Source organism: Periplaneta americana, chromosome 11 (genome assembly GCF_040183065.1).
Source record: "Periplaneta americana isolate PAMFEO1 chromosome 11, P.americana_PAMFEO1_priV1, whole genome shotgun sequence".
Classification (NCBI taxonomy): domain Eukaryota; kingdom Metazoa; phylum Arthropoda; class Insecta; order Blattodea; family Blattidae; genus Periplaneta; species Periplaneta americana.
Genome location: NC_091127.1, coordinates 80601389 through 80627557, shown reverse-complemented (window position 1 = coordinate 80627557; position 26169 = coordinate 80601389). Strand labels below are relative to the sequence as shown.

General features: G+C 33.6%; 1 protein-coding gene across 2 annotated transcripts in view; it reads left to right on the top strand.

Annotated features, from left to right (window-relative positions):
* Positions 1–25482, top strand: part of LOC138709137 (transcription initiation factor TFIID subunit 10-like) — a 65574-nt gene extending 40092 nt beyond the window's left edge. For both annotated transcript variants that reach the window (XM_069839673.1, XM_069839674.1), the window contains exons 2-4: positions 2605–2780; positions 12470–12534; positions 25096–25482. In XM_069839673.1, coding sequence (XP_069695774.1) covers positions 2619–2780; positions 12470–12534; positions 25096–25300 — 432 coding nt within the window. In that variant the 5' untranslated portion in view covers positions 2605–2618 and the 3' untranslated portion in view covers positions 25301–25482. The remainder of the gene's footprint in view (positions 1–2604; positions 2781–12469; positions 12535–25095) is intronic.
* The last annotated feature ends 687 nt before the right edge of the window (positions 25483–26169 follow it).

Sequence of the window (26169 nt, the reverse complement as noted above, 5' to 3'; positions counted from 1 at the left end):
TCAGCCATTCTACATTTTACCTACTGAACCTATACAAAGTTTTATCATTTTCAACGCTACTTCCTCTATGTATTTTATACTCTTTTTTTTCTTCTTTTCATGCCTCCACATCATATGCTGAGTGATTGGAGTCGCCTACATAGGTTACTTAGAAAACTACGAGTTAGAGCTCAATAAAGTGAGTGCAAGTTGTACATTATTCACGCGAAGTAGGCTCAGTTGACTCATCGACCAAGCGTCTCTGCCTCTGATGCAGGGTCAAAAGTTCAACAGTGAGACAGAGATATCCGATAGCAATTTTATTCACATCAAACTGAGCAGAACTTCAAAATTTACGAGTTTTGAGTGCAAACTAATCTTCATTCACATCACTCATTATATTATTGCGCCTATTCAACTAGTAATTATGCACATGAAATATTATTTTTAGGACATTTTACCTGAAATCAGCTCCTAACAATCTTTTTCTCATGATTTGGTTACTGTTATAATATTAAAGGAGAAAATAGTGTAGAAATAAGTTTCTACAACGATGTTCTCAGAGAAATTAATTATTATTTATATAAGTAGTATGCCTCTAGTCGAAAAATTCTGTAGATAAAAAACTTAGATCTTAAAGATACTTATACAAATACATTTTTTTAAATATTTTAGTAGTAGATCTAATGGTCAAGCTTTGGATAAATCTATATGCTTCCTGGTGTCTCAATATAGTAAACTGCTTTCTTGTGGTTTGGCTTTTTAAATTTTATAAGTTGCTCCTTATCAATTGTTCAATCTTCTCCTCTACAGATGTACATGTTGGAGATGAATAAATTCCTAAACAATGTAGATGGATGATGATATAGTCATGTCCTGTCAAAAGTCTGAACATTGGTACCGGTACTACTTTCTTAAAGCTCTTACATGGGTCTTGATTAGTGTTGTAAAGCTGCAGTAGAATACCATAGAACACGAAATAGCAATATAAAATACTGATAGTTCACGAAAATGGACTACAAACAGAAATATCATTGGTAACATGGTAAAGAACTGAATTGTTGCAAAATGCGTAAAATATTGGATTGATGCTTAAGTTCGTAGCGTTTTTCTGTACTTTCATTCATTTACTAGTATTATAGCAAATAGCTTACTACTGCAGTAGTGGAAAGAAATGACTAATAACATGCATACTGTTAGCGACAGCAGCTCCAGTGCTATCTAGCAGCTCGCTATGAGAACAAATACATAGGCTATATTTAATCATAAAGAGAAATGTTACATTCATATTTAAGAAACGTAATAACTAAATAAGTTCAAAGTTTTTCTTTTTCTTTTTATACCCTTATCTTTTATATGAATTGTAAAATGAAATCTACGTTTTAATGAAATGGGCTAGTGGGAAAATTACTAGAAAAATAAATAAAGATTAGGCCTACCTACTCATTTGAAACAAATCATTTAGTATTTATTTAATTTGTACAATAAATTTACATTGTATTCATATATATTAGCTATGTCTTATCTTCTTCAACTTTACATTTTTGCAGCTTTTCAAAGCCACAAATGAATATTTTTTTACATGTGCCTTTATAAGGACACTGAAATACTTGTATACCAGCAATTTCCTACAGCTTTTGCAAGCAGCTTTCACATTTACATTATGTTTTAGAAAGCAATTACTAACTTATTTCTAAGTCCATGAGTGCTTTCTGATAAAAATTTGTGAAAATTATTTTCAAATATTTCTGACACCTCAGAGGATAATTTCTTTCCACATTCATGTGGAAATAACATTCTAGAACTCTCTTTATATAGTTTTCATTTCTATATGTAGATTTGTAAGTTCATAATCATTATCAAGAGATGACAATGCAACCCTACAGTCGCTATGAGACAACTTACTACACGCCCATTCCTTTACATAACTCTTTGCATTTGATTGTAGGTACTTACAATTCCTTATTTTTGGGAAACCTGTAAAATTATTTCCGTTCACTTTGTATCTAGTATAAATCTGGCACAAATAACACCTCTTCCAGCCATTTCCTTAAATTACAAGATAAGAAATAAAAAGAAAAATGTAGTTCCTACTAAAACAGATCGTAACTCCCATGGACGTTGCTGTTAGTTATCTTAGTGAACCACTAGATGGCAGTTACGGAGTATGTCGCCAATTTTTATCGTTACTTTCCACTATTGTAGTAGTAAGCTATTTGATTATAGTGACATAGCTACCATACCAACAAAAAACGCTACGAACAAATGCACCAACATAATAAGAAACTTATAATTTCCATGATACCACTTTTTTTTTAATATAATACACAACTATGTTAATAGATTTCTTACTGTGGTATCCACTAGTAATTTATGCAGCATATTTTTTATTCTCCTGGGTGAAGCATGAACCCATTGCACTACGACCATCTCTTAACTAGATGCATGCTCATCCACATTAGCTGACTACACTAAAGTCTACTGCAAACCCAGGTTCCTTTCCGCGCCTCTACATCTGCTCCCTCCTATGTTGCCACCTATATATTGGGGAAACAGGAGAACAATACTACAAATTAGTTGAAGTATCACAGAAAGCTGTTTAATCGGTTGCTTATTTTTTTTCAGAATTTGCTTTGAAGATGAACCCTTCAAATATGAGTGGTGGAGACGGTAACCATCGTGGATCAGACTCGTCTCCTACTCCAACTAACAACGAAATGGGAATGGGAATACTGGAAGGAAAAACAGCTGGACAGCCTCTGTCTGATTTCCTTTTACAACTGGAAGATTACACTCCAACAGTAAGATAGCACATATAAATATTTTCACAGAAAGACATACAGCGTAGGACAGAAAAACTTGCCGCAATCTTGTAGTTGAAAATGTTGTCTATCTCTCCAACTTCGGTTCACTTCATTTGCAACGGGATTTACATGTGATGTTTCTGTGGGCAAATGGGCCTAACCTCTTAGAATAATGTGTTGCTCTTGTCTCTTTTGAGGTATTGCATCACTCAATGAGGCAGCTGCCACAGATGTTGCAAGATCCTAGACTTCGAAGTTAAAAGCTTTCAGATGGTGCTGGTAATGTTTCGAATCCTAATGACTACTTACTTTTATTTATTTAATTTGTCTATCTTTTCGTTTATTTATTTATTTCATGGCGGCTGGGTAGCTCAGTTGGCAGAGCAGCTGGCTACGGATTGGAAGGTCCGAGGTTCGATCCCAGGTGGTGACAGGATTTTTTCTCGTTGCCAAACTTTCAGAACAGCCCTGAGGTTCACTCAGCTTCCTGTAAAATTGAGTATCGGGTCTTTCCTGGAAGTAAAAGGCGGTCAGAGCATGGTGCCAACCACACCACCTCATTCTAGTGCCGAGGTCATGGAAAGCATGGGGCTCTACCTCCATGCCCCCCAAGTGCCTTCATGGCATGTGACAGGGATACCTTTACCTTTACTTTTTTATTTATTTCATATTTAAGGTTTACTCTTTTTTTATGATGTTAATTATGTATTTAGTCATTTATTTCCGAAGTATAATAATAATAATAATAATAATAATAATAATAATAATAATAATAATATAGCATTAACATAATGTAACTTGTAAAACTATACTTTTGCCCTAATTTCGTCGTATTTTGTCCCATAAAGTAGGCGATTTAATACTCCAGTCTGTTGATTTTGTGAGAAGAGTAGACACCATACATTTATTTCCCGTTTTTTAATAAAGAAATGAAAAAAGGAGGAGATACTGAGACTTTAACACTTCACGCATTTGTTTTATGTTTTCACATTGATCTTCTAACCACATATGCCATATAAGAACAAATATAAAATTGGTGTCACTACTAATTATGTAAAACTGCTTTTGGCTAGAGATAAATTATGTGGTCTGGTAAAGTAAGAAGCAAGTAACTATTGTGAATCATGCTTGTCTAGTTGAAGTATTCCAATTAGAAGAAAGAATATGTTCGATCAGCAAGTTCTACTGTCCTAAACTGTACAACCAATGTAGCTAATTCTTCACTTTTCATCTATATATCACCATCATTGTCGCTCTCACCTCCACCCTGCCACTGTCGTCGCCACTACAACCACCACTAGTACCACCACCAACAACAAATAATAGGTCATTAAATCTCTTTTCATTCCATATTGACGTTCAAGTATTTAAAATTACTGGCTGTTCAGTACCTTGCCTTCTCTTTTGTTTGCAGTTATATATTTTGTATGAGCCAACAATTTCTATAGTTTTGTACCATATCTGCAATTTTTTCATCATCATTATCCTGTCAAGCACTAGTCCCAAAAGAACTGTTACGGCCTGAAAAAGCTATTTTCTTGCCATCTTTTCATAGGTCGACCAAGTGACCATTTCCCATTTGGACGATACTTCATTATTGCCTTAGGGTTCCTGGATGAAACCATTCTTGAGACGTGTTCCTTCCAGTTTAACTGATATCTGGAGATTTTAAAATCTTGCTTTACAATCGAACCTCGATAAATCGAATTCCAAGGGAACGGCAAAATACTTTGATTTACCAATATTCAATTTTAATATTACTTTAGCTGTCTTACAATACCTTTCAAGAAAAATTTTGATTGTAAAAGTTTGTTCTTGTTTCTACATTGCTGAAATCTCACTAAACATTATTCAATGTCAGAAAACTCGGTTTCCCCTTTTCTTTTTCGATTTGTTTCAATAGATGCTCCCTCCATAAAAAGAGCTTCATTTTTCAGGATCGTTGAAAATGTGCTGTTGAAATCTCAAATTCGACTGCAGTGCCCTTTAATTTAGCCTGCCTTCACCTTTTTCAATCACCTTCCTGTTTTCAGCAATAGTCAATGATTTGTTCTTCCTTTCTGAATCCATATCAGTTACGAATTCGAACCACAGTTATTACCTTCAGTAATAACCTGATTCTCTGTAGTAATAACCTGATCTGAGCAGTGACAGTTACACTGTATTGACTCAAGAATGACAAGCAAAAACAAAACAAATCTAGTAGAAGGGAAGGGATCTGGAAGAGGGGAGAGGCTTCGATTTATAGAGAGTCAGTCTACCTTAAATTCGATTGATAGAGGTTTCCATGATTAGATTAAATTTGTAGAAAGTCGGATTGCCTTAAGTTCGAATTATAGAGGTTAAATTTCCACAATATCCATCTGGAAATTCCTCTCCAAAAATTCAATTACCTATTGCTTTTTATTCGAATTGGGAAGGTTCTTTGTTGTGCAGCAGAAGGGAACAGATTAAAACTTTCAATTACTGAGTGTTTTGATTTATCAAGATCCGATTTATGAAGTTCGACTATATCAAAAGAGGATATTTAACTATTCCAGGACTATATCCCCACAGAAAGGGAGAAAAAGATTTAGAAACCTTTCTCCAAAAAGTTACAAAAAGGAATATATAAAGTTAAAAGTTATATGATTGATGGAATAGGAAACTAAAAATAGGGAAAATAGTTGGAACATTTATGGAGAACAAACAGTTCATTCTGATGGAAAAAGATATCATGTTAATGGGGCATCTTAATGGTAGAATAGGAAACCAAAAGTTAGGACAAATAGTTGAAATGTAATACAGTATAACACGATTATCCATCACCCTATTAACCAATCGGTGGATTATCTGTCTTTCTTGCCCTGGGATTCTTGAAGCCTTTATCATTACACAATATGTCGTAGGAATGTTTCCGTTCATTTCTGGCAACAGGAGCAGTCACTTGTTACTTGTTTGAGGGAATGTTTCTTCCAACTTCTAAAATAGTCACTATCTGCTTTTAAAGAAATGGCTCCAATAACACAATTGCAAACCCGTGCACGATTTGGTCTTTGTCCTACTGTTCAAGTGGCGGTACTGTTTAACTTCTATGCAAAATGTCTTTCATGTCTGTCAAAAGAAAATGTGTTGTGCTTAGTATCGAAAAAAAAGTGCAAGTAATTGAGGGATTTGGGAAAGTAGAAACTGTAACTCATGTCGAATCAGAATACGAGATTGGCGTTACAACTGTGTGCTATTTAGTAAAAAATAAAGATAACGTGTATAAAGTACAAGAATGTAAATCTACAATATGAGACCTCTACTCCTATCTTTCCACAGACAACCATCACAAGGATTCCCTTGGCACTTAAAACCCATCATTGACAACCAGACTTCAATTAGTGAACTTTTAATCCACTAACTAGCATGTTGAACATAACAGCACATAGAAAATTAGGGCCCAAGTATTAGGTATATGCACTTAATTTATGAAAATCTTTTATAGTACGGATTATCCGATTTTTTTCGATTAACCATTCAGTCCATCCCCTTCATTACCACGAATAATAGAGGTTGTACTGTATATGGAGAACAAACAGTTAATTATGATGAGAAAAGACTCACAAATGTTTGTTCCTTCACCATATTTATGATTAAGAATAATTTTTTCGAACATAAAGAAATACATAAATTTACTTGGCAGGTACAAGATTAAAAATCCATAATATATTATATAACTGGGGCACCATATGAAGAAATGGTCGAAGTTTCTTGTAAACCTTAATACTCGTAGTTCTTAGAGGACTATAACATGACAGGAAGTTGATGATATAATTGGTATTGAGAAAATGGCAAAAATAATAATAAAAGCTATCAGAGTCTATAAAGGCGTTGAATCATAGATAGATCATTAATTTATTAACTACTAGATTATCATTTCCACCATGATGGAAAAACAGTAGAAAATTAAATACTCAAAGGAAGGCTCCAGAGAAAAAATTCAAGGTTCGTCTGCTTAATGATGAAAGCATAAAAATGGATATATAAGTAATATATGAATAAGCACTTACAAGATGTTGAAGAAAGCAAATAAATAGAACAAGAATGGCGAAATTAACAAAATATAATAAAGAAAAATGTAGGAGAGAGTAGGGACGATAAAAGCATTACATAAAAAGAAGTGTATAAAATATGGGATGAAGAGATCAAGAAAGTAATCGAAGAAAAGGGTTTATGAGAAATGGCTAAACATAATAGAACACAAAATAAATTATGAAAGAGTGCAATTACAAAAGAAGAAACCAGGAAAAGGAAAAGAAGTCTTGGGGAAAAACTTGTTACAGATGGAACAGATTTACATAGACCAAGCCTTGAAAAATTCTCAAACACTCACAACAAGACACCCGAGAATCTGGAAGTATACAGTGCTGACAAGATGGTAAAAAAATTTCTAAATGCTATGACAATCTTTGGAAGGATGGTAATTTCGAACAATTAGATTGTAATTCTGACATCTATGAAAATTATCAGTCAATCAATCAATCAGTCAATGTTCTTAATGTATCCAGCTGTTTGCTGACAACATAAAGTCCACTATAGTCTTTTCAGTTCTTGTTTTCATGAGAAATGAGGGGTATTTTGATCGGTGTTCATTATAGATATCTGTTGCTAGTAGCTAGGGTTGGGGTGTAGTCAATATATACTGCAGGGCTGTGTTTTCTGCAACTGGTACTGATGATTTTAATTTACTTCTTTTGTGGTTTATGGATGGACAGTGTGGAAGAATATGTTCCAGATCTTCATCGTGATTATTACACCACAAACAAATAGGAGTATCAGAAAGGTGAAATCGATTTAGGTACAACTGTGTGACAATGTGACCTGTTCTGGCTCTTGTTAAAAATGTTTGAACATGTCTTTGCAAGTTTTTGTACATTTCCAGGTCATTTGGTTTCTTTTGAACGGATTGTAAAATTTTTCCATTGTCAGAAGAGAGTCAATTATTGGTCCATAAGTTTATAGAATGAGACCTTACTGAAGCAAAGGCACTGGATAGAGATATCACTTGAAGAGGTCTTGGTTGCAGATATGTTGCCAATTATAATTGACCAATAATATTGGTCCATAAGTTTATAGAATGAGACCTTACTGAAGCAAAGGCACTGGATAGAGATATCACTTGAAGAGGTTTTGGTTGCAGATATGTTGCCTGTTATCGACTTTCTCGTTTCCAGGTATGCCACAATGACTAGGTATCCATTGAAATGTTCTTTCCTAAATAATTGATTAACTGGCGAACTTGTGTTAATTATGTAAGCATGTGCGGCTTACAGTTGTTTCGGTGTTACTTGACACCATCATCAGAGCCTTCTGGGTCGACCCAGAAGGCTCTGATGATGGTGTCAAGTAACACCGAAACAACTGTAAGCCGCACATGCTTACATAATTAACACGAGTAAGTTCGCCAGTTAATCAATTACTTATATTCAAGTGTTAAAAGTAGTGTACGCAAGATTCAAAATGTGTTATTTCCTTTTGGAGTTTTTTTAATTTACTTAGTTGTTTCTGACTTGTATAGGTTTGGTACATATTTGATTATATTAAATATAGCCCCCTTGGAGTCGATAAGTATGCAAATAGATTTTTCAGAAATTTTAGTAACACACTGAAGAGCAGCATCAATAGTAGCAATTCAGTTTTAAGACTGGAGGAGGATGAACATGGTATGAAGTAACTTTCTTGATATGAAAATTATGAAATCAAAGAAATGGCTTTGAACAAATTAAAAAATGGGAAGGCCCTAAGGGAAGACAATCTTCTTCTTCTTCTTCTTCTTCTTCTTCTTCTTCTTCTTCTTCTTCTTCTTCTTCTTCTTCTTCTTCTTCTTCTTCTTCTTCTTCTTCTTCTTCTTCTTCTTCTTCTTCTTCTTCTGTTGTCGCCACTGAGAAGCGATTTTACATAATTATATACTCATGACAGCAGTTTTACATCTGTTCTCATGGTGCAAGTGGTTAGTGCAATAGCATAAAACAAATGTGTGAAATCTTTTTTTTTTTTTTTTTGTTAACAATGTAACTCTATTTTAATTAGTTTTTAATATATCGTGGAAATATGACCCTGACCATAAATGTATGGTATCTACTCTTTTCACAAAATCAACAGACTGAGGTACCAGCATTAAATTGCCTGCTTTATGGAACAAAATTCGACGAAATTAAGACAAAAGTCATATTTTTGCAAGTTACAGTATGTTAAGGCATATCATCATCAGCCTTCAAGTGTTAGACCCCAGTGGATCTGTTACGGTCTCTTGCCAGCATTTCCTAGGTCTTCCTAAATTTCTTTGACCTCTTGGGACATACGACAAAATCTGCCTGGGCCATCTAGAGCGATCCATCCTCTTATAATAATAATAATAATAATAATAATAATAATAATAATAATAATAATAATAATAATGATTTATTTTAGCTGGCAGAGTTAAGGCTGTAAGGCCTTCTCTTCCACTCAACCAGCAAAAAGTGTATATACATATGCATGAACTTACAAAGAATTCAACAATTTGATTAAGTGAGAGTTACATGTATACAAGAGTTATATACGAATTAAACAACAAAATACTATGAATTATTAATTAAACACTGAAATAAACTGTGTAGCAGAATTAAGCTAAAATACATAGAATGTTAATATATTTCAAATAATATTAGATAATAGAAAGAGATTATTATGAGACAATTTTGAAAATACAGCACTATCAGGATGATGTCTAAAGAATGAAGTAACAATGTAGTCAGTGATAGTTTAAATCAGTAACATTGGAGTGAAATGCTAATAAGGTTATCTTTTAAGCTGTTTTTAAAGGTGTTTATTGTCTTGCAGCCCCTAATACTTTGTGGCAAGGAATTCCATTGACGCGAGGTGGATACTGTAAAAGATGATGAATAACAAGATGTTCTATGAAGAGGTATACTTAGCGTGCCACAGATAAGTGATCTGGTATTTACGTCGTGGTTAGAGTATATATAGGAGAAACGAGACGAAAGGTAATTTGGTGTTGAGGTGTGCAGAATTCGATAGAGTAAAGACAAAGAGTGTAAAGTTCTGCGTTCTTTAAGTTGGAGCTACGAAAGACTTGCGAAGGACGGTGATATGTGATCATATCGTCGGATGTTGCACACATATCTGACGCACATATTCTGAGCTCGCTGTAACTTGACTGACAATTCAGAACTTAGGTCACTTAACAAAACGTCACAATAATCGAAGTGCGGCATTACTAGGGTTTGTACTAGGGTAAGTTTTAGTTGCTGGGGCAAGAAGTTTCTCAAGCGACTCAAACAGTGAATGGAGGAACAGATTTTTTTTTATCGTTTCTTTAACTTGAAAATTCCAACTTAGATTATTATCAAAAAAGAAGCCAAGATTTTTTACGACAGATGAATAAGGGATTAGCGTGTTGTTAAGGGCAACAACTGAAAGATTACTGTTATTAAGGGAGTTAAGTAAACGCTTATGTCCAATAATTATAGCTTGAGTCTTACTTGGGTTAAGTGCGAGTCCGAAATTGGCCGCCCAATTGGAGACAGTGGCTAGGTCACAATTTAACTTGTCAATCGATTCATTGATCGTATTGGGTCTGGAATGTATGTAAAGTTGTAGGTCGTCGGCATAGAGGTGATATCAACAATACTGTAAGTTCTTTGATAGGTCATTAATGTAGATAGAGAAGAGTAGTGGTCCTAATACGGAGCCCTGCGACACTCCCGCCTTTGTGCATCGCCATTGGGAGAATTGATTATCAAGTGAAACACACTGTTGGCGGTCCCGTAGGTAGGAGTCCATCCAGCTCAAGGTATTGTCTTGACAGGTGCAAAGTCTTCATCTTTGCAAGAAGCAAGTCGATACCAACAGAACTAAAGGCATTGCTGAAATCGAGAAGAGTTAGTGCCGTTACTTCACCCCTATCCATAGCTTCACGGATGTCCTCAGTCACTTTAAGTCACTCCTCTTGACATGTGTCTGCCACTGAAACCTGTATTGCTGCAGATAATGGACAATAGAGTCAATTTTTAATTCCTTCAAAATATCTACGTTCTGATGATGGTCGAGAAGAGAGTATCCAGCAGTTTTTCACATGAATCTCATTTCGGCAGTTGTTAGCCGTCTTTCGTCGCATTTTCTTCATGCTTCACTGTCATAAGGCAAAACTGGTCGTGCTAGAGTTTTGTAGATTTTCAGCCTTGTATGTCTTTGTATTTGGGAAGGTTTGAATACACTGTTGATGGTTCCAGCAATTTTTAGAAATTTTGAGATTTTGTTGTCTATATTATCATCAGTGGTGTATTATAGATTATAACCTAAATATTTGAATGAATTCACACGTTCTATTAATGTGCCATTTATAATGATTTTGAATGGAACTGGATCTTTTCCTAAAAAGGCCATGTTTTTGGTTTTTTCGGTTGATATTTTCCATATTAAATTTTGAAGCAGTTATTTGTAAGTTGTGGACGGCTCGTTGCGGTTCATCTTCTGATGAATGCAATGTAATGATAACCTGATCGTCAGCAAAAAGCAGAGTGTCGAGACAAGTGTTCCAGTTGATTTGTATTCCGGCATGATGGCCTTGCCTCCAAATTTTGAGGATGTGGTTCATATATATGATAAACAGAAGTGGTGAGAGTCCATATCCTTGTCTAACACCTTGATTTATTGGAACCCAGTTAGATGTTTCATGTTCAGTTTGTATGGTAATTTCATTCTGGTTATATAAGTGGTAGATACTGGAGATAATTTGATTTGGTACATTATCGTGGCATAGAATTTGATAAGAAAAGTTTCTGTTTACTTTGTCAAATGCTTTAATGAAATCAATGAATGCTAAGTATGTTTCAATATTGAATTCTCTGTTTTTTTTTTCTATTAAAATTTTCATAGTGAAGTAATTATCGCAACAAGAGCAACCTCATCGAAAGCCATTTTGTTCATAGAATTGAGCCAATTTATTTTTTATTACGGCTGCATAAAATTTGTAGCCTGAATTGAGAAGACTGATGCCTCTGTAGTTTGTACATTTCTTTTTGTCTCCTTTATTATAAATGGGTAATATAATAGCTTTTTGCCAACATTCTGGAGGATTCAGCTCTTGCCAAATATTGTTTAAGAAATATAAGAGGTATATTATTATTATTATTATTATTATTATTATTATTATTATTATTATGAGTATTATATTTCAGAAATAAATGACTAATTAACGTATCATAAAAAAGAGTAAACCTTAAATATGAAATAAATAAATAAAAAGTGAGTAGTCAATAGGCATTATCAGTACCACCTTCAAAGTCTAGCATCTTCATTGTAAGCTACTGCAACATCTGTGACACCTTCATTGAGTGATACAATACTGGTACCTTAAAAGAGATAAGAGCAACACGTTTTTCTAAGAGGTTAGACCCATTTTCTCACAGAAACTCTCATATGTAAGCCCGCTGCAAATGAAGTGAGCCGAACTTGGAGATAGGCAACATTTTCAAGTACAAGACAATGGCAAGTTTTTCTGTCCTAAGCTGTACATCTTTCAGTGCAGTAACCCTTAAAGTCGAATTTAATTTACTGACCCATGTTGCGTCATTGGATGTCATTTGGTGTAAGTGAATATTTATTTGAAGTGTAATTTATGTGCATATGTGAATTCTTGTTCTTTCTTTCACTTCCAGATCCCAGATGCAGTTACTGCATTTTACCTGCAGTCGGCAGGATTTGAAAGTACTGATCCTAGAATGTAGGTATTACATTAGAAAATATTGTTTCTTGACAATGAAAAAATGCTATTTATAAATAATAAAACCTGCTCATAAAGACGCAGAGCTGAACTTTCATGGAAGAATTCACTCTTGCCAAATCTTGAATGTAAAGCATGTGGTGGGGGAACTAAGCATCCTCATTAATATGCCCTAATTGCTTTTATTTCTGTCATAATTTCATTTATTCACGGAATAATCTCTATTCCTTCGTCAAAACATGGAGTTCAATAATAATGTTTGTTTTGCACTTGTAATGCATGACACATTTAACTCGCATACTGTCTATATTATGCAGGGTGTAACAGAACTTTGAGGAATGATAGGTCACACAGAGAGGGTCTTTTTTTTTTTTTTGTTAAGGAACTATACATAAAAAAGTTAGATGTCCAGTATTTTTTTTTTACAGAAATAAAATTTAATTTTTCGTGCATGTTCTAACAATTTACAACAGCTGTTAAAATTACATGCCCTATTACAGTACCTCATTACATTTTTGACACATCATACAACTCTGTTAAGCATGGCAGTGTTGTGTTGGATGGTAAGATGGATGAAGATGCACCAGACAGAACAATAACTAACTACAGCAGTGTAAGGCTGGGTGCACACAGAATCAGATGCGACGCGGCAAGGCGAGACGCTACTTTTCCTTTACAACGCCTCGCGACAGCTTAAAACTGTCTACTCGCGACAACTGATTTACTGGCTGTGTGGGTTTGGAAAATTGGCCTAGGCTAGAAAATGGCATCAATAAAAGAGGACTGTCTATATGAAAAATTCTATTGTATTTGGTTATTATTTCCTAAGGACGTTTAATATGCCCAAAAATCTATATGATTGAAAGAGTCTTAAAATTAAATACTACTAATGTACTGCACAAACGTCATTTTGTATGTTTATGACTACTGCACGACTCACAATAAAGAAAAATAATTTATTAAGTCAATAATGAGTGATAGTGTAGAGCAGAGAATTAGGCTTACTACAAATTACATTGGTCAACAGTCATATTGCGCCAGACATAAAACTAACAAATTCTTACTAATTTCGACCTCCTGAATTAAAAAATAACAAGTACTTCGGATTTGCGAGGTATACAATATAATTCATTTTCTTTGCATTTTAAAAAATCACTGCATTTCGTGTGTAACTATTTTGTTTTACAAATGTGAAGACTCATTATGTGAAAAAAAAATATTAGTAAAGGGTGGTTCAAAAAGAGACCCGGGTTTGATATATCAAATTAAGAAGTTTATTTCTACAATAAACAGAAACAAAATACATAAACATGTTCATATAACCTTCCCATTTCATGTATGAAACATGATGTCGGGCATATGACCTCCTCTGCTGCACTGGCATGCAAGAACTCCATCCATGAAATTCACTATGACTGCACGACAAGTTTCCACTTCCATTTCGCCGATAACTCGTCCAATTTCCTCCTTCAAGTCATGGATGTTTCGGGATTTATTGGCATACACCAATGATTTAAGATGACCCCAAAGAAAAAAGTCACAAGGAGTTAAGTCACATGACCTTGGTGGCCATTGATGATCAGCATTGCGCGAAATGAGGCGATCCGGAAACTGCTCATGGATCAACTGAATTTTGTAGGTATGGTAATTGAGATCATAACAGAGAATTCTCCACACTGAAGCCCAACTGTTGGGAACGTCGACGAATTGATTTCATTGGGCTAACAGCCACACTGTCACGAACCACCGCAATGTTCTGCTCAGATCAGCCAGAACGACGACGCCCAGGACTTTCAAGGTTTACTGTTGAACCCGTCTCAAAGAACATTTTCATAAGTCTGCGAACTGTTGGTTCATTCGGTGCTGCATTACGCCCTAGAATTGAGCGAAGTCGCCTGACAGTTGCAGCATAACTTTCTCCATTCTGTTAAAAGGTTTTCACGATTAACACATGTTACGCATAAGTGAACTGCTCCATTGTCAGACACAGAATGCAAGAAATTCAAACTGAGACACCAATCGGAATGTTCCTGGAAATAGAAACTAAACAAAACAATGTCACCAACCGAGAAAGGAAATTTTTCCAGCTGTTTCAAAACCGGCGCTCTTTTTGAACCACCCTATATAAGTAGGCCACCATGTTAGAAGCACTTGTAGAAACGGAAATTATTTTATTGCCCTTTTACGAGTCTATTTGGAGGAGGTGAAACAGATTCGCGGTATGAATTCGCTTGAGTTTACCTGATTTTACTTGAGATATGTATTCCTTTCACTTAGCTTTAATTACATTATTGTAGTTTATATTTTGCAATAGACCACCCTGTCTAAACCACTTTAGAAGTGGAAATTGTTTTATTGTCCTTTTCGGTTCCATTTGGAGGAGAAGAAACAGGTTCACCATATGAAATCGCTTCAGTTTACCAGGAGAATTCCGTGGTGTTAGTATTCTGTCTAAGACGTGTATTTCTTTAAAGTGTGCTTTAATGATAATATTCAAAGTAAAAATGGTTTATATGTGCGGATTTGAAGGTTGTAGCATTGCTTTTTGGAATGCAATTAGGCTACACAAAATTTTGCTGCTTTCTGTGCGAATGGGACAGTCGCGCTCGAGATAAGCATTATAAAATAAAACAACGAACACTAGAGCCAGAGAAAAAAAAAATTATACATCAACCCCTTGTACCTTAAAGCAAAGTAATTTTACCCCTTTACACATTAAGTTAGCGTTAATGAAGAATTTTTTGTTAAAGGGATGAATCATAAATCTGAAGCATTTAAACATATCCAGGAAAAATTTGCTGCTATTAATGATTCAAAAATAAAAGAGGGAGTTCTGAATGGACCACAAATTAGAGAAATAATGAAGGACAATCACTTCGAATCTTTGTTGGAAGGAAAAGTGAGAGCCATCTGGATTGCATTCAAGGAAGTTGTATTAAATTTTCTGGGTAACTGTAGAAGTGATAACTATAAAGAACTAATGAATAATTTAGTGTTGGCGTATGAAATTAGTGGTTGTAACGTGTCCCTGAAAATTCACTTCCTTCACTCCCATCTTGACTTTTTCCCCGAGAATTGTGGCGATTTCAGTGATGAGCATGGTGAGCGTTTTCATCAAGAAATTTCAACTATGGAAAAAAGATCTAAGGACAGTGGAGTACCAATATACTAGCAGACTATTGTTGGACTTTAACTCTTGATGTACCTGATGCCCAGTATAAAATAAAATGCAGAAAAAGAAAGCTGTAATCTTCTGAACAGTGAATATTTAATCTTATTGTCATTATATAAAGCAATATTTTGAATAGATATAAATTCGAAACTTTCTCAAAAACCGTAACTAACAACTATTTTTTATTGTCATATTCGTATTCAGGAGGCTCAAATTATATAGAAAACATGTATCACATGCCCAGTGCAAAAAAAAAGTTAAAATTTGTTACGCAGTGTTATTATTATTAATTATTATTCACCTGGTGCTTTCATCTCACTTACAATTTTTCAGATTTTTTTTAGAAACTACATTATTGTCGTAATATTGTTTCAAAGACTACAGAATGTATCTTTCCTGTACTAAAACAACTAATTTATCCGCATCGAGCTCCATTATGAATAATGTGCACTACACAACAATAGTATTCGTAGATAGTGAAAGCATGCAATCATAGCCACTACTAACGCATGCGCAGTACTCTGCAGCTATCAGACAGTCTCCTCGCGACGAACTTCTAGCAGTCATTCAATGTTGTCTCTTCGTGTCTCCTTGTGTCTGCTCGCGACCGTCGCACCGCGTCTGATTCTGTGTGCATCACATCATAAGAAATCAATGGGAGACAAGTACCAACAGACAAAATGTCGCGTCATGCCACACCGCATCTGATTCTGTGTGCACCCAGCCTAACAGAGATTGATAAGGACTTAAGGCGCACATTTATGCAACATACGTGATGCGGAATGCGCTTCTAAAAAGGATCTATAACTCTTGAAGGACGTGTCATCGAGCATATGTTCTTTAACAAAATATGACCCTCTCTGTGTGATTTATCATTTCTTAAAGTTTGTCATTGAGGTCCTGTATTTTTGCTTTTATCCTAAAACTTATTTAATCTTAAGTATCCTGTTTATTTTATATGTTAAACATATATACTGTTGAAATTGACTGGTGAAGTATTGATTGCATGCATTTATTTTTAGTTTACTTATAGATGATATTGTGAACAGTTAGTTGTATCAAAAGTATAAATTAAAGCTTTAAGACTCTGATGTACTGTGAATGAATGTTTTTCATAACTTGAATACCGCCAGAATTTTTAGTATTTTACGACTTTATTTTAAAATTTAGTCATAGCATGGTATTTCAATTTCGGACTCATTTGCAGATATTTTTACAATGAAACATACCAGTATCACAGTATTTTTTTTTTTTTTTTTTTTTTTTAAGATTTTAAAGATACGATGTGACAACTGAAATAGTGATAATGAGTCAGAGTCATATTTGTTTATCTTCTAATAATAAGCATATTATTTCCACAGAAGTGATAGATAGATAGATAGATAGATAGATAGATAGATAGATAGATAGATAGATAGATAGATAGATAGATAGATAGATAGATAGATAGATAGATAGATAGATAGGTAGGTAGGTAGGTAGGTAGGTAGGTAGGTAGGTAGGTAGGTAGGTAGGTAGGTAGGTAGGTAGGTAGGTAGGTAGGTAGGTAGGTAGGTTTGTTCCATAATATTCTTACATTTGCTTTACAGCATAGAATAAAGAACTTGTCCAATTCTTATGTTTAACAATAAAATGCAATACATATAAAATGCAAATATGAAATATGTACAGAATTAATACCTTAATAACAATAATATTTTATACAATGTAATATGTTTACCATTTGATATTATTATAATATTTACATAGTACTGTGAAATGTCAAGAATTCATCTACAGAATAGAAAGTGTGAGATATTAAGTAATTTTTTAGTTTTGTCTTAAATAATGCAGGGTTTTGGCTATGCTTCTTAATGTCTTCAGGAAGACTATTGAACAATTTTATCGCCATGTAACGTACTCCCCTTTGAAAGCATGATAAATTTGATGATGGCGTATGAAAATCATTCCTTCTGCAGGTATTTATACTGAGTTAGTTGGAAAATTTTCTTTATTACATAAGAGGAAATTTATTGTAGAGTATATGTATTGATTTGTTAAGGTTAGAATCTCTAATTTTTTAAAAAATAATCTACATGATTCTCTAGCCTTTGCTCCAACTATTATTCTAATGGCTCTTTTTTGTAATAAGAATATATTTTTACTATCTACAGAATTTCCCCAAAATATTATTCCGTAGGACATAATGGAATGAAAATAGGCAAAATATATTGTCTTTAAGATACTGCTGTTTCGAAATTGTTGTAACGACCTAATTGCGAAGCATGCTGAGCTAAGTTTGGGGGTTATTTCTTTGATATGATTTTTCCAATTTATTATATTATTAATATGCAAACCAAGAAATTTGGTTGTTGATGTTTCTAGTAGAGGTATATTGTTGATAGTTGTGTCCAATGTTTTAGAGATTAAATTTGAAGTGGCTTTAAATTGAATTATGTTAGTTTTATTAATGTTTAATGCTAGTTTATTGGTTGTAAACCAGTCATAAATTTTAAGGAGAATTGTTTCTGTTTTATATTTGAATGTGGCAAAGTTATTGTCTGTAATTATGATACTTGTGTCATCTGCAAATAGTGTAGGATAACCTATTCCTTTTATTATGGGGCCAAGGTCATTTATAAAAATTAAAAAAAAGAAGAGGGCCTAATATAGATCCCTGTGGGACCCCTGTATGAACATTTCCCCATGTTGAATTAGATTTAAAGGAGTTATTAAATGCGTTGATTTCTACTTTTTGTTTTCTGTTCAGGAGATATGACTCAAACCACTGATATGCTATGCCTTTAATACCATAGTATTCTAATTTTTGTAGTAGAATTTTATGGTTAATACAATCAAAAGCTTTGGAGAGATCACAGAATATCCCTCCTACTTGTAATTTTTTATTAATAGCTTCCAGAATTTTATCAGTTAAATTAAACGTCGCTTGCTCAGTTCATTTATTCTTTCTGAATCCAAATTGTTCCGGAATGAGAATGTTGTATCTATCAAGATGATGATATACTCTTTTATATATAACTTTTTCGAAGACCTTTTAGAAGACTGGTAGAATGGATATGGGCCTGTAGTTTTCGGGCGAGGTTCTGTCCCCTTTCTTGAATAAAGGAATAACAACTGAATATTTCAGTCGCTCTGGAAATACACCATTAAACATTGAAAAGTTACATAAATAAGATAGGGGCTTGGCTATTATTTGTGAACTGGCTTTTAATATTTTACTAGTAATTTCATCATATCCCAAGGAATTTTTAGACTTTAATTGCTTTAGAATTGTAATTATTTCTCGTGAATTTGTTGGAAAAATTTGAATATTTGGGAAAGTTACAGGAATAGATATTTTCAAACAATCGATGGCATTATTATTATTATTATTATTATTATTATTATTATTATTATTATTATTATTATTATTATTATTATTATTCTGTGGGATGTTTAGGTTATCAGTTATTGAGAGAAAATGATTGTTGAATATGTTCGCAACTTCTGTTGCATCTGATGTTTTTCTATTATCTGTTACAAGAGTGTAACCTTGTTCTTTACTTCTACACTTTCCATTTTCTTTTTTTATTATGTTCCAAGTTGTTTTGATTTTATTATTCGAGTTCAGAATAATTCCGTTATAGTAAAGTTCTTTGGCTTTTAAGATTACTTTGTGTAATATTTTAGAGTAACTTTTTAAAGTGAGCTATTCAGTAAAGTGATATTCAGTAATGATATTGAAGATAAATTTGAGCTGGACTTACATGACTAACACTGGACCAATGTGATCAGTTGTTACCCATATCTAAATTTTGTAAATATACTGCTTCTTTTCTAAAACGTACTTAGAACAATGCCCTAAGCTGAAATATAGTTAAAGAAAGATTGCAATATTTTGTTACACTTATCATATGTTTGAGAGATGTTTAGTTGCTGAATATACAAGTAGTTTTATCAAATATGACTTTAGAAGATATAGTATGTTTATCAATCTGGCTTTAGAAACTGCAAAAAGAAAATAAATAAAGAAAAACTCTAGAAACATGAAAGACAGTAAAGGGCCACTCAGCATTCAGGAAAATTATCTAAAGAATACTTGAGAAAAGTTTTTTGTTACTACTTCTTGGAAAGCAAGATTTATCTTTAAGGGATACGACGAAAAGAATGATAAATATAATTTCTTGGAATTTTGTGAGATTTCATCTAGTTGATGATGTAGTTAAAGTAAACTTGGGTAAAAACGTTTCATTTTGTAGCAAAACTATTCAAAAATTTTTTAATTTTTTGCTATTGAGTCAAGGTGTCATAAACAGCAGCATTTGAGGAATTCCAGAAACATGTCAACCTAAGACATGAAATGTAAAATGTTATAGTTTAAAAAAACAGTATGTATATTTAAAAAGTGCAACTTTTTCTTCAGTTACAAAATTTTATTAAAAATTGATAAATAGCCAAAGACATGTTTTCATATGATATGTTAAACAATAATTAATGTTTCCAAGGTAATTTAAAGTATATAGTCTTTCAGTAACATCACAAGATAAAATAGGTCCATGGGTTATTGTCATTTGTGGTAAATTTCATAATTACTTCCCATTAATTATTGCACATAATTTTGGCATTAATTCTGTTTTCTCTATGTTCGTCATTCTGTTACCAGAGATTTAGCAAAAGTTTTATCTAACAGTCCTGTAATGAAGGATAGTAAAGAATCAGGATTCTGTGTAAAAACAACTTGAATAAAGCAGTAGAGTGCCTATGGGGAAAAAATTGTGTTCACCCTTATTTTTTTAATCATGGTGACAGGCTGACAAGATAACAAATTGACATAACAACAGACTGACATGAGTTCTCATTCTTTGTCTGTAGTATTAAATTTACCTTGTATGTGCGTCCTGTCCCACACCTTAGCCGCATGGTTTAAAGTGGCATGGAATGAACATTGGTTTGAGTCCTAATGAGAAAAGAAATTTTCTCGTGAAATTTCTATCAGTTTATGGGACCAGTGCCATACAGTGTCATGATGAATTTGGGAACTGCAGTCAGTTGCGAAGTTTGGTTTTGAAAGCAAGCTATTACAGCTAGGGGGATCAATTGTGTTAATCACACGTTACTCCCTTACTGTTTGGATGATCGTTCACCTCTGTTAACGCAGCTGACACATTCACTGTAACACAACAATGAGCTGGCTTTGACATCTGGCTCCACATTTTTCATCTTAAATATATGTCTATTACAACTCATCACTACAAGTGATTGAAAACCAAACTCACATAGGATGCCAATGCTTGTACCTCTTCAATGACTTTTCTTATCTGAACATAGTATCACTAGCTGGTAATTACTGCTATTTTTAAACTTTTAAATATTTTAAATTTCAAATATATGTATACAACATGACCTAAATTGTTATATAATATTTATAGACTCAATTAAAGTGTGGTTATCATTATAAGACTAATTTTAATATATTACAAGTTTTATTAAATGTTATTTATTGCATGCTAAAATGATCCAGAACCACTCTAGTATTCACATATAATTTTATAATGTTTTTATACATATTCAATTTTATAATATTCACAAATGTTCTCTCACTGCATATCACCTGTGTTCAATGTGCCATTTATTGTGTTCTCCACCTGATGATGACTTTTTAAATAAGTCGAAAATATTTGTGGAAATATAACTTTGTAATGTAATAAAACAGAAAATTAATTCTGTATTAATATAGATTGATAAATTGTGACTGAAACTACACAACTATAATTCAATATAAATTTCAACTTATCTGAAATCAACTTTCAAAATGACTTTAAAATCTAACTTATTAAGACAATTATCAGCCTCGGCTTCTAGATCTCTTGATGCATTAACTTGACAGTTATTAATAATTTGCAACATAAGACAATTATACCGTTGAATGTATGCTTCCCACATAGCTCGAAATAACTCCAAGTCTTTAACTTCAGGGGAACTATAAATCATGTAATCTTGTGTATTATGCAGGAGATTTAAAATTTGTTTTGAAGATGACTTCAAGAGCATATCAGTACCGTTCAAAAATACTTGTAGCATCTTTTCCAAGGGTGTCGATTGCATTAAATAAACAAGTGAGGGCCATAGTGAATAATTATCCTTCTCACTGCTTAGGCCGTCAGAGTAACGGCAGACAAATATGTATCCTTGCATCGACTGTTACACTGATGGTGTGGGTGACGTAATGGAAACAACATTTCCAAACCATAGAATGGAATCTCTGAACGTGGTTTTAACTGAGACCATGTTCTGCCATCTGTTAGAAGTGGAAAGAACTATATTTCATTTCTCTCTCTGCCTTGTAGTTGCAAAAAAATCAGCAGTTAAAAGGTTAATAATTATGTTCAATTTTTTATCTGCTCGAAGTAAAGGAGGTGAAACTAATCTGTATAATTGTTCTTGAAAATTTCTCGTTATCGATTTGTATCTAAAATTATTTCATCATTATAAGTAATTTGTAAATATTTTATGTTTTCATTTTCGTTTGTTGACTCAATGTTAAGGTCAGGTTTCAAGTGTACCTTTGTTAGTCTCCCATTACAAATATTTAGTACTTCAGTTTTTTTTAACATTAACGTTTAAACCAACTTCCTGAAATTTAGTTCTTGCCATAGTAAATAGGGCTAAACCAGTATTCAAGTTTTTTTTTTTTTTTTTTCTATTAAAACAGTGTCATCTGCAAAGCCTAATACACTGAGTTTAGGCAAGTTTTTTTTGTAAATTGTAATTCTATCGGTCATTTATTGTGTGCTCTGACAACTCAAGTAGATCCATTGCTAAATTGTACAGCACAGGAGAAAGTGGAGCTCCCTACATCAACCCTCTTCTTAAATGGATCATCTTAGTTTTCTAGTGATTTAATTCTACTTGTATTTTATTTCCCTCTTGGAGATTAATGATAATATCTTGTAATTTCTCTGGGGTAGGTTTGGAATGTATTACAGATTTTAAATTATCTAATTCAATGTTGTCATAAGCCTTACTAATATGCAAGAAAAATACAGTTAAATTTTCCTTTTTCCCCTGACATGTTTCAAAATACCTTTAAGAATAGGTTAATTAATCTGTGTACCTGAAGTTGCCGTAAATGCTCGTTGGTTTTTATTGAAAGATACTGTACATAGTCCCTGAGTCATCTTTCACACACTCTCTCTCTCTAACTCGACAAAAAAAGAACAGATAGACATTAGCTGCCAGTTTTGCAGATTCTTCTCTTCACCATCTTTAAATATAAGAAGTGTTTGTGCTTCTTTAAAACATTCTGGAATCCATCCTGTTGTCGATATGATTGTAACAACCTTAGCTAATGCAGTCCAGATAATCTGGACTCTGTACTCACCAAGCCTATGGCCCAACCTGCGACTTAGTCATACAGCTGGGTCGTAAGTTAGTCATACAACTGGATCGTGCTGAAGGAAACACTTTTCTCTACCACATCTAGGTCGCGCGACTCAACTGCCACGACCAGTCAAAGCTCTGGTTGTATCCTTACTCACAATATCAGTCGACACTTTCGTAAGTTTTAGAATAAATCTCTGGACATCATCATCACACAATGATATTTTTAAGTAGTCCATTTTCTGATGGAGTGAAGTCAGGTTAGTTCCTTTCTTTTGATTCACTTAAGTTCTGAGCCACATCTTGATTCTTCTCATAGCAGAAAAATTCCTTCCCCATGCTGCTGAACTTTTGGGAATAATAACGGCCTTACAAGTTTAAGCAAATTTGTATGTAGGTTTTTCGTGATTATACTTCTCAAGTGACTGAATGCAGATTCTACATCTGACTCAACTACTTTGTTTTTAATAAAGTTTTTGATAATTGCCATTTCTGTATTGAGAAAAGTTTCATCTACTTCCAAACACTCAAGTACATCCTAACAGAGTGGCTTTTCCAAAATACAAATGAAAAACACTATTAACAGCATTTGTCAGATAGGTTTACTGTAATAGATGATAAGTTAATAGTATTTAATAGATGATAAGCTATTTAAAATATTAAAAGGATGTGCTGTTATTAGGTACTATGTTCCTCATTTAATTACAGTTTAATTTCATTATTACTGACATACAAGAGATTATTTTGAAATTTTATACTGAATGACATGAGTAATAACCTGTTATTATAGCAAGACAAATTGTGTAATGTTCCTTTTTCGAGTAGCAAGCTTATATGAAAGGCAGAAACTAAAGTATTTCCACATATGAAGGGTACACGGGAAAAACAATCAAGGTCCATCAAAAATCGAAATTGAGTTAATAATGCCATCTTATAGTGGAAACGAAGTACTATCATATGGTCTAGCTAGTAATAAGAAATCATCGTTCTTGACATTCCACTACGTCAGTTTCTATTAAATACACACATAAGAAAGTATTAAGTGCTTAAACTTTAAAAGTCGTTTTTCTCGAAACTTTCTAAAATGGACCTTGATTCTTATTCCCTTGTACCCTTCATATGGAAAAAACTAAGGCCGGGTGCACACAGTCTGCTCGCGACAACTGATTTGCTGGCTGTGTGGGTTTGAAAAACTGGCCTAGGCTAGAAAATGGCGTCGATGAAAGAGGACTGTCTATATGAGAAATTCTATTGTATTTGGTTATTATTTCCTAAGGAACTCTAATACGCCTAAAATTCTACACAATTGAAAGAGTCTTAAAATTAAATACTACTAATGTAATGCACAAACGTCATTTTGTATGTTTATGACTACTTCACGCTCACAATAAAGAAAAATAGTATATTAAATCAATAATGAGTGATTGTATAGAGCATAGAAGTAGGCCTACTACAAATTATTATTATCAATATTATTATTCACCTGGTGCTTTCATCTCATTTGCAGTTTCTCAAATATTTTTAGAAATCACATTATTGTCATGATATCATTTCAAAGATTTTACAGAACGTATATTTCTTGCACTAAAACAACTAATTTATCTGTATCGAGCTCCATTATGAATAATGTGCACTATACAACAACATAGTAGATAGTGAAAGCGTGCAATCATAGCCACTACTACACTACAGCTATCAGACAGTCTCCTCGCGACGAACTTCAAGTGGTCATTCAATGTGGTCTCTCTGGGTCTCTCTGTGTCTGCTCGCGACCGTTGTGCTGCGTCTGATTCTGTGTGCATCACATAATAAGAAATCAATGAGAGACAAGTACCAGGAGACAAAATGCTGCGTCGCACCGTGCCACATCTGATTCTGTGTGCACCCGGCCTAAGAGATTCAATTTGACATTTAAAAAAAATGTTGTTATAAAAATGCAAACAAAAGTAGGAGCGAAGGTTGTTTATGTTTCACTCACATAACAACCACATGCAAGTCATTGATTTATACATAAGGTGACGTTTTTGCAGAATTCGTTTGGTGTCATTGGCAGCACAGAAATTTGTATCAGATGTTGCTAATGATGCTCTACAACACTGCAAGACGAGGGGTGCTTCTCAGACCACTAAGACAAGTAAGGGTAAAGATCGCCGTTATACTCTGACCATGGAAGATCTCACACCTGCTCTCGCTGAGTACGGAATCACAGTCAAGAAACCGAGCTATTTTGTGTGAACATAAATATGATATTCTATGATATCTTCAGATGTAATGGATGGTGACCTGAGTGTTGTGGTAAGATGACTGGAAATGTATTATCAGCTATTAGGTGTTCTCCATTTATCATAATTAAACCACAAGAATAAGACTGATATAATATTTGTCTATGTAATTAAAAAATAAAAATGATAAATGTTTATAGTTTTGAATCTTTGTCATTACAGTTTAGTTTTATGTAAAAATCCAATTTTGCTACAATTTACATATGGTACTTATAATGCTTATGAAGAGAAAAACATACTATATTTCAAATATTTGACTATATTCTCATTGTGTTTATTTTTATTGTTTCTTGCTTCTCTTCGAAGATTCATTTAGTCATGATGAAAATCATATTATATATTGCTTATACCAGGCCTGGGCACTAATACCTCAATTGAGGAGCTTAGAACAAAAAGCAGGTAAGTGACATTATTAAAAAAAAATAGGTAAGTGCGTGTTGTGATAGCCCAAAAGGATGTTTCTTTGGGATAAAATCAGGTAAGTGATCACACTTTGCAGTGCTGCTATATGGGCATCATTTCACCAGACTAGTGTATAATATTTTATTGCATGTAGAACTTCAACTGTAATTTCCTCAAAACTAGGTTTCTGTCACTTACCTGCTTTTTGTTCTAAGCCCCTCAACTGAGCCACTGTCAACTCCCCCTTAACTCACTACTCTAAATGCAGAGAACGAAATGTACTAGCAAAATTAAAAATGTCTTAGTTGAAATATATGAAGTAAATGCTATCGAAACTGTGCCCTTTTCAGTGTTGGTCGAATTCGATGAAAGTACAGATACAGTAACTTACACGTTTTAGTCAGCTATATTTCACTCACT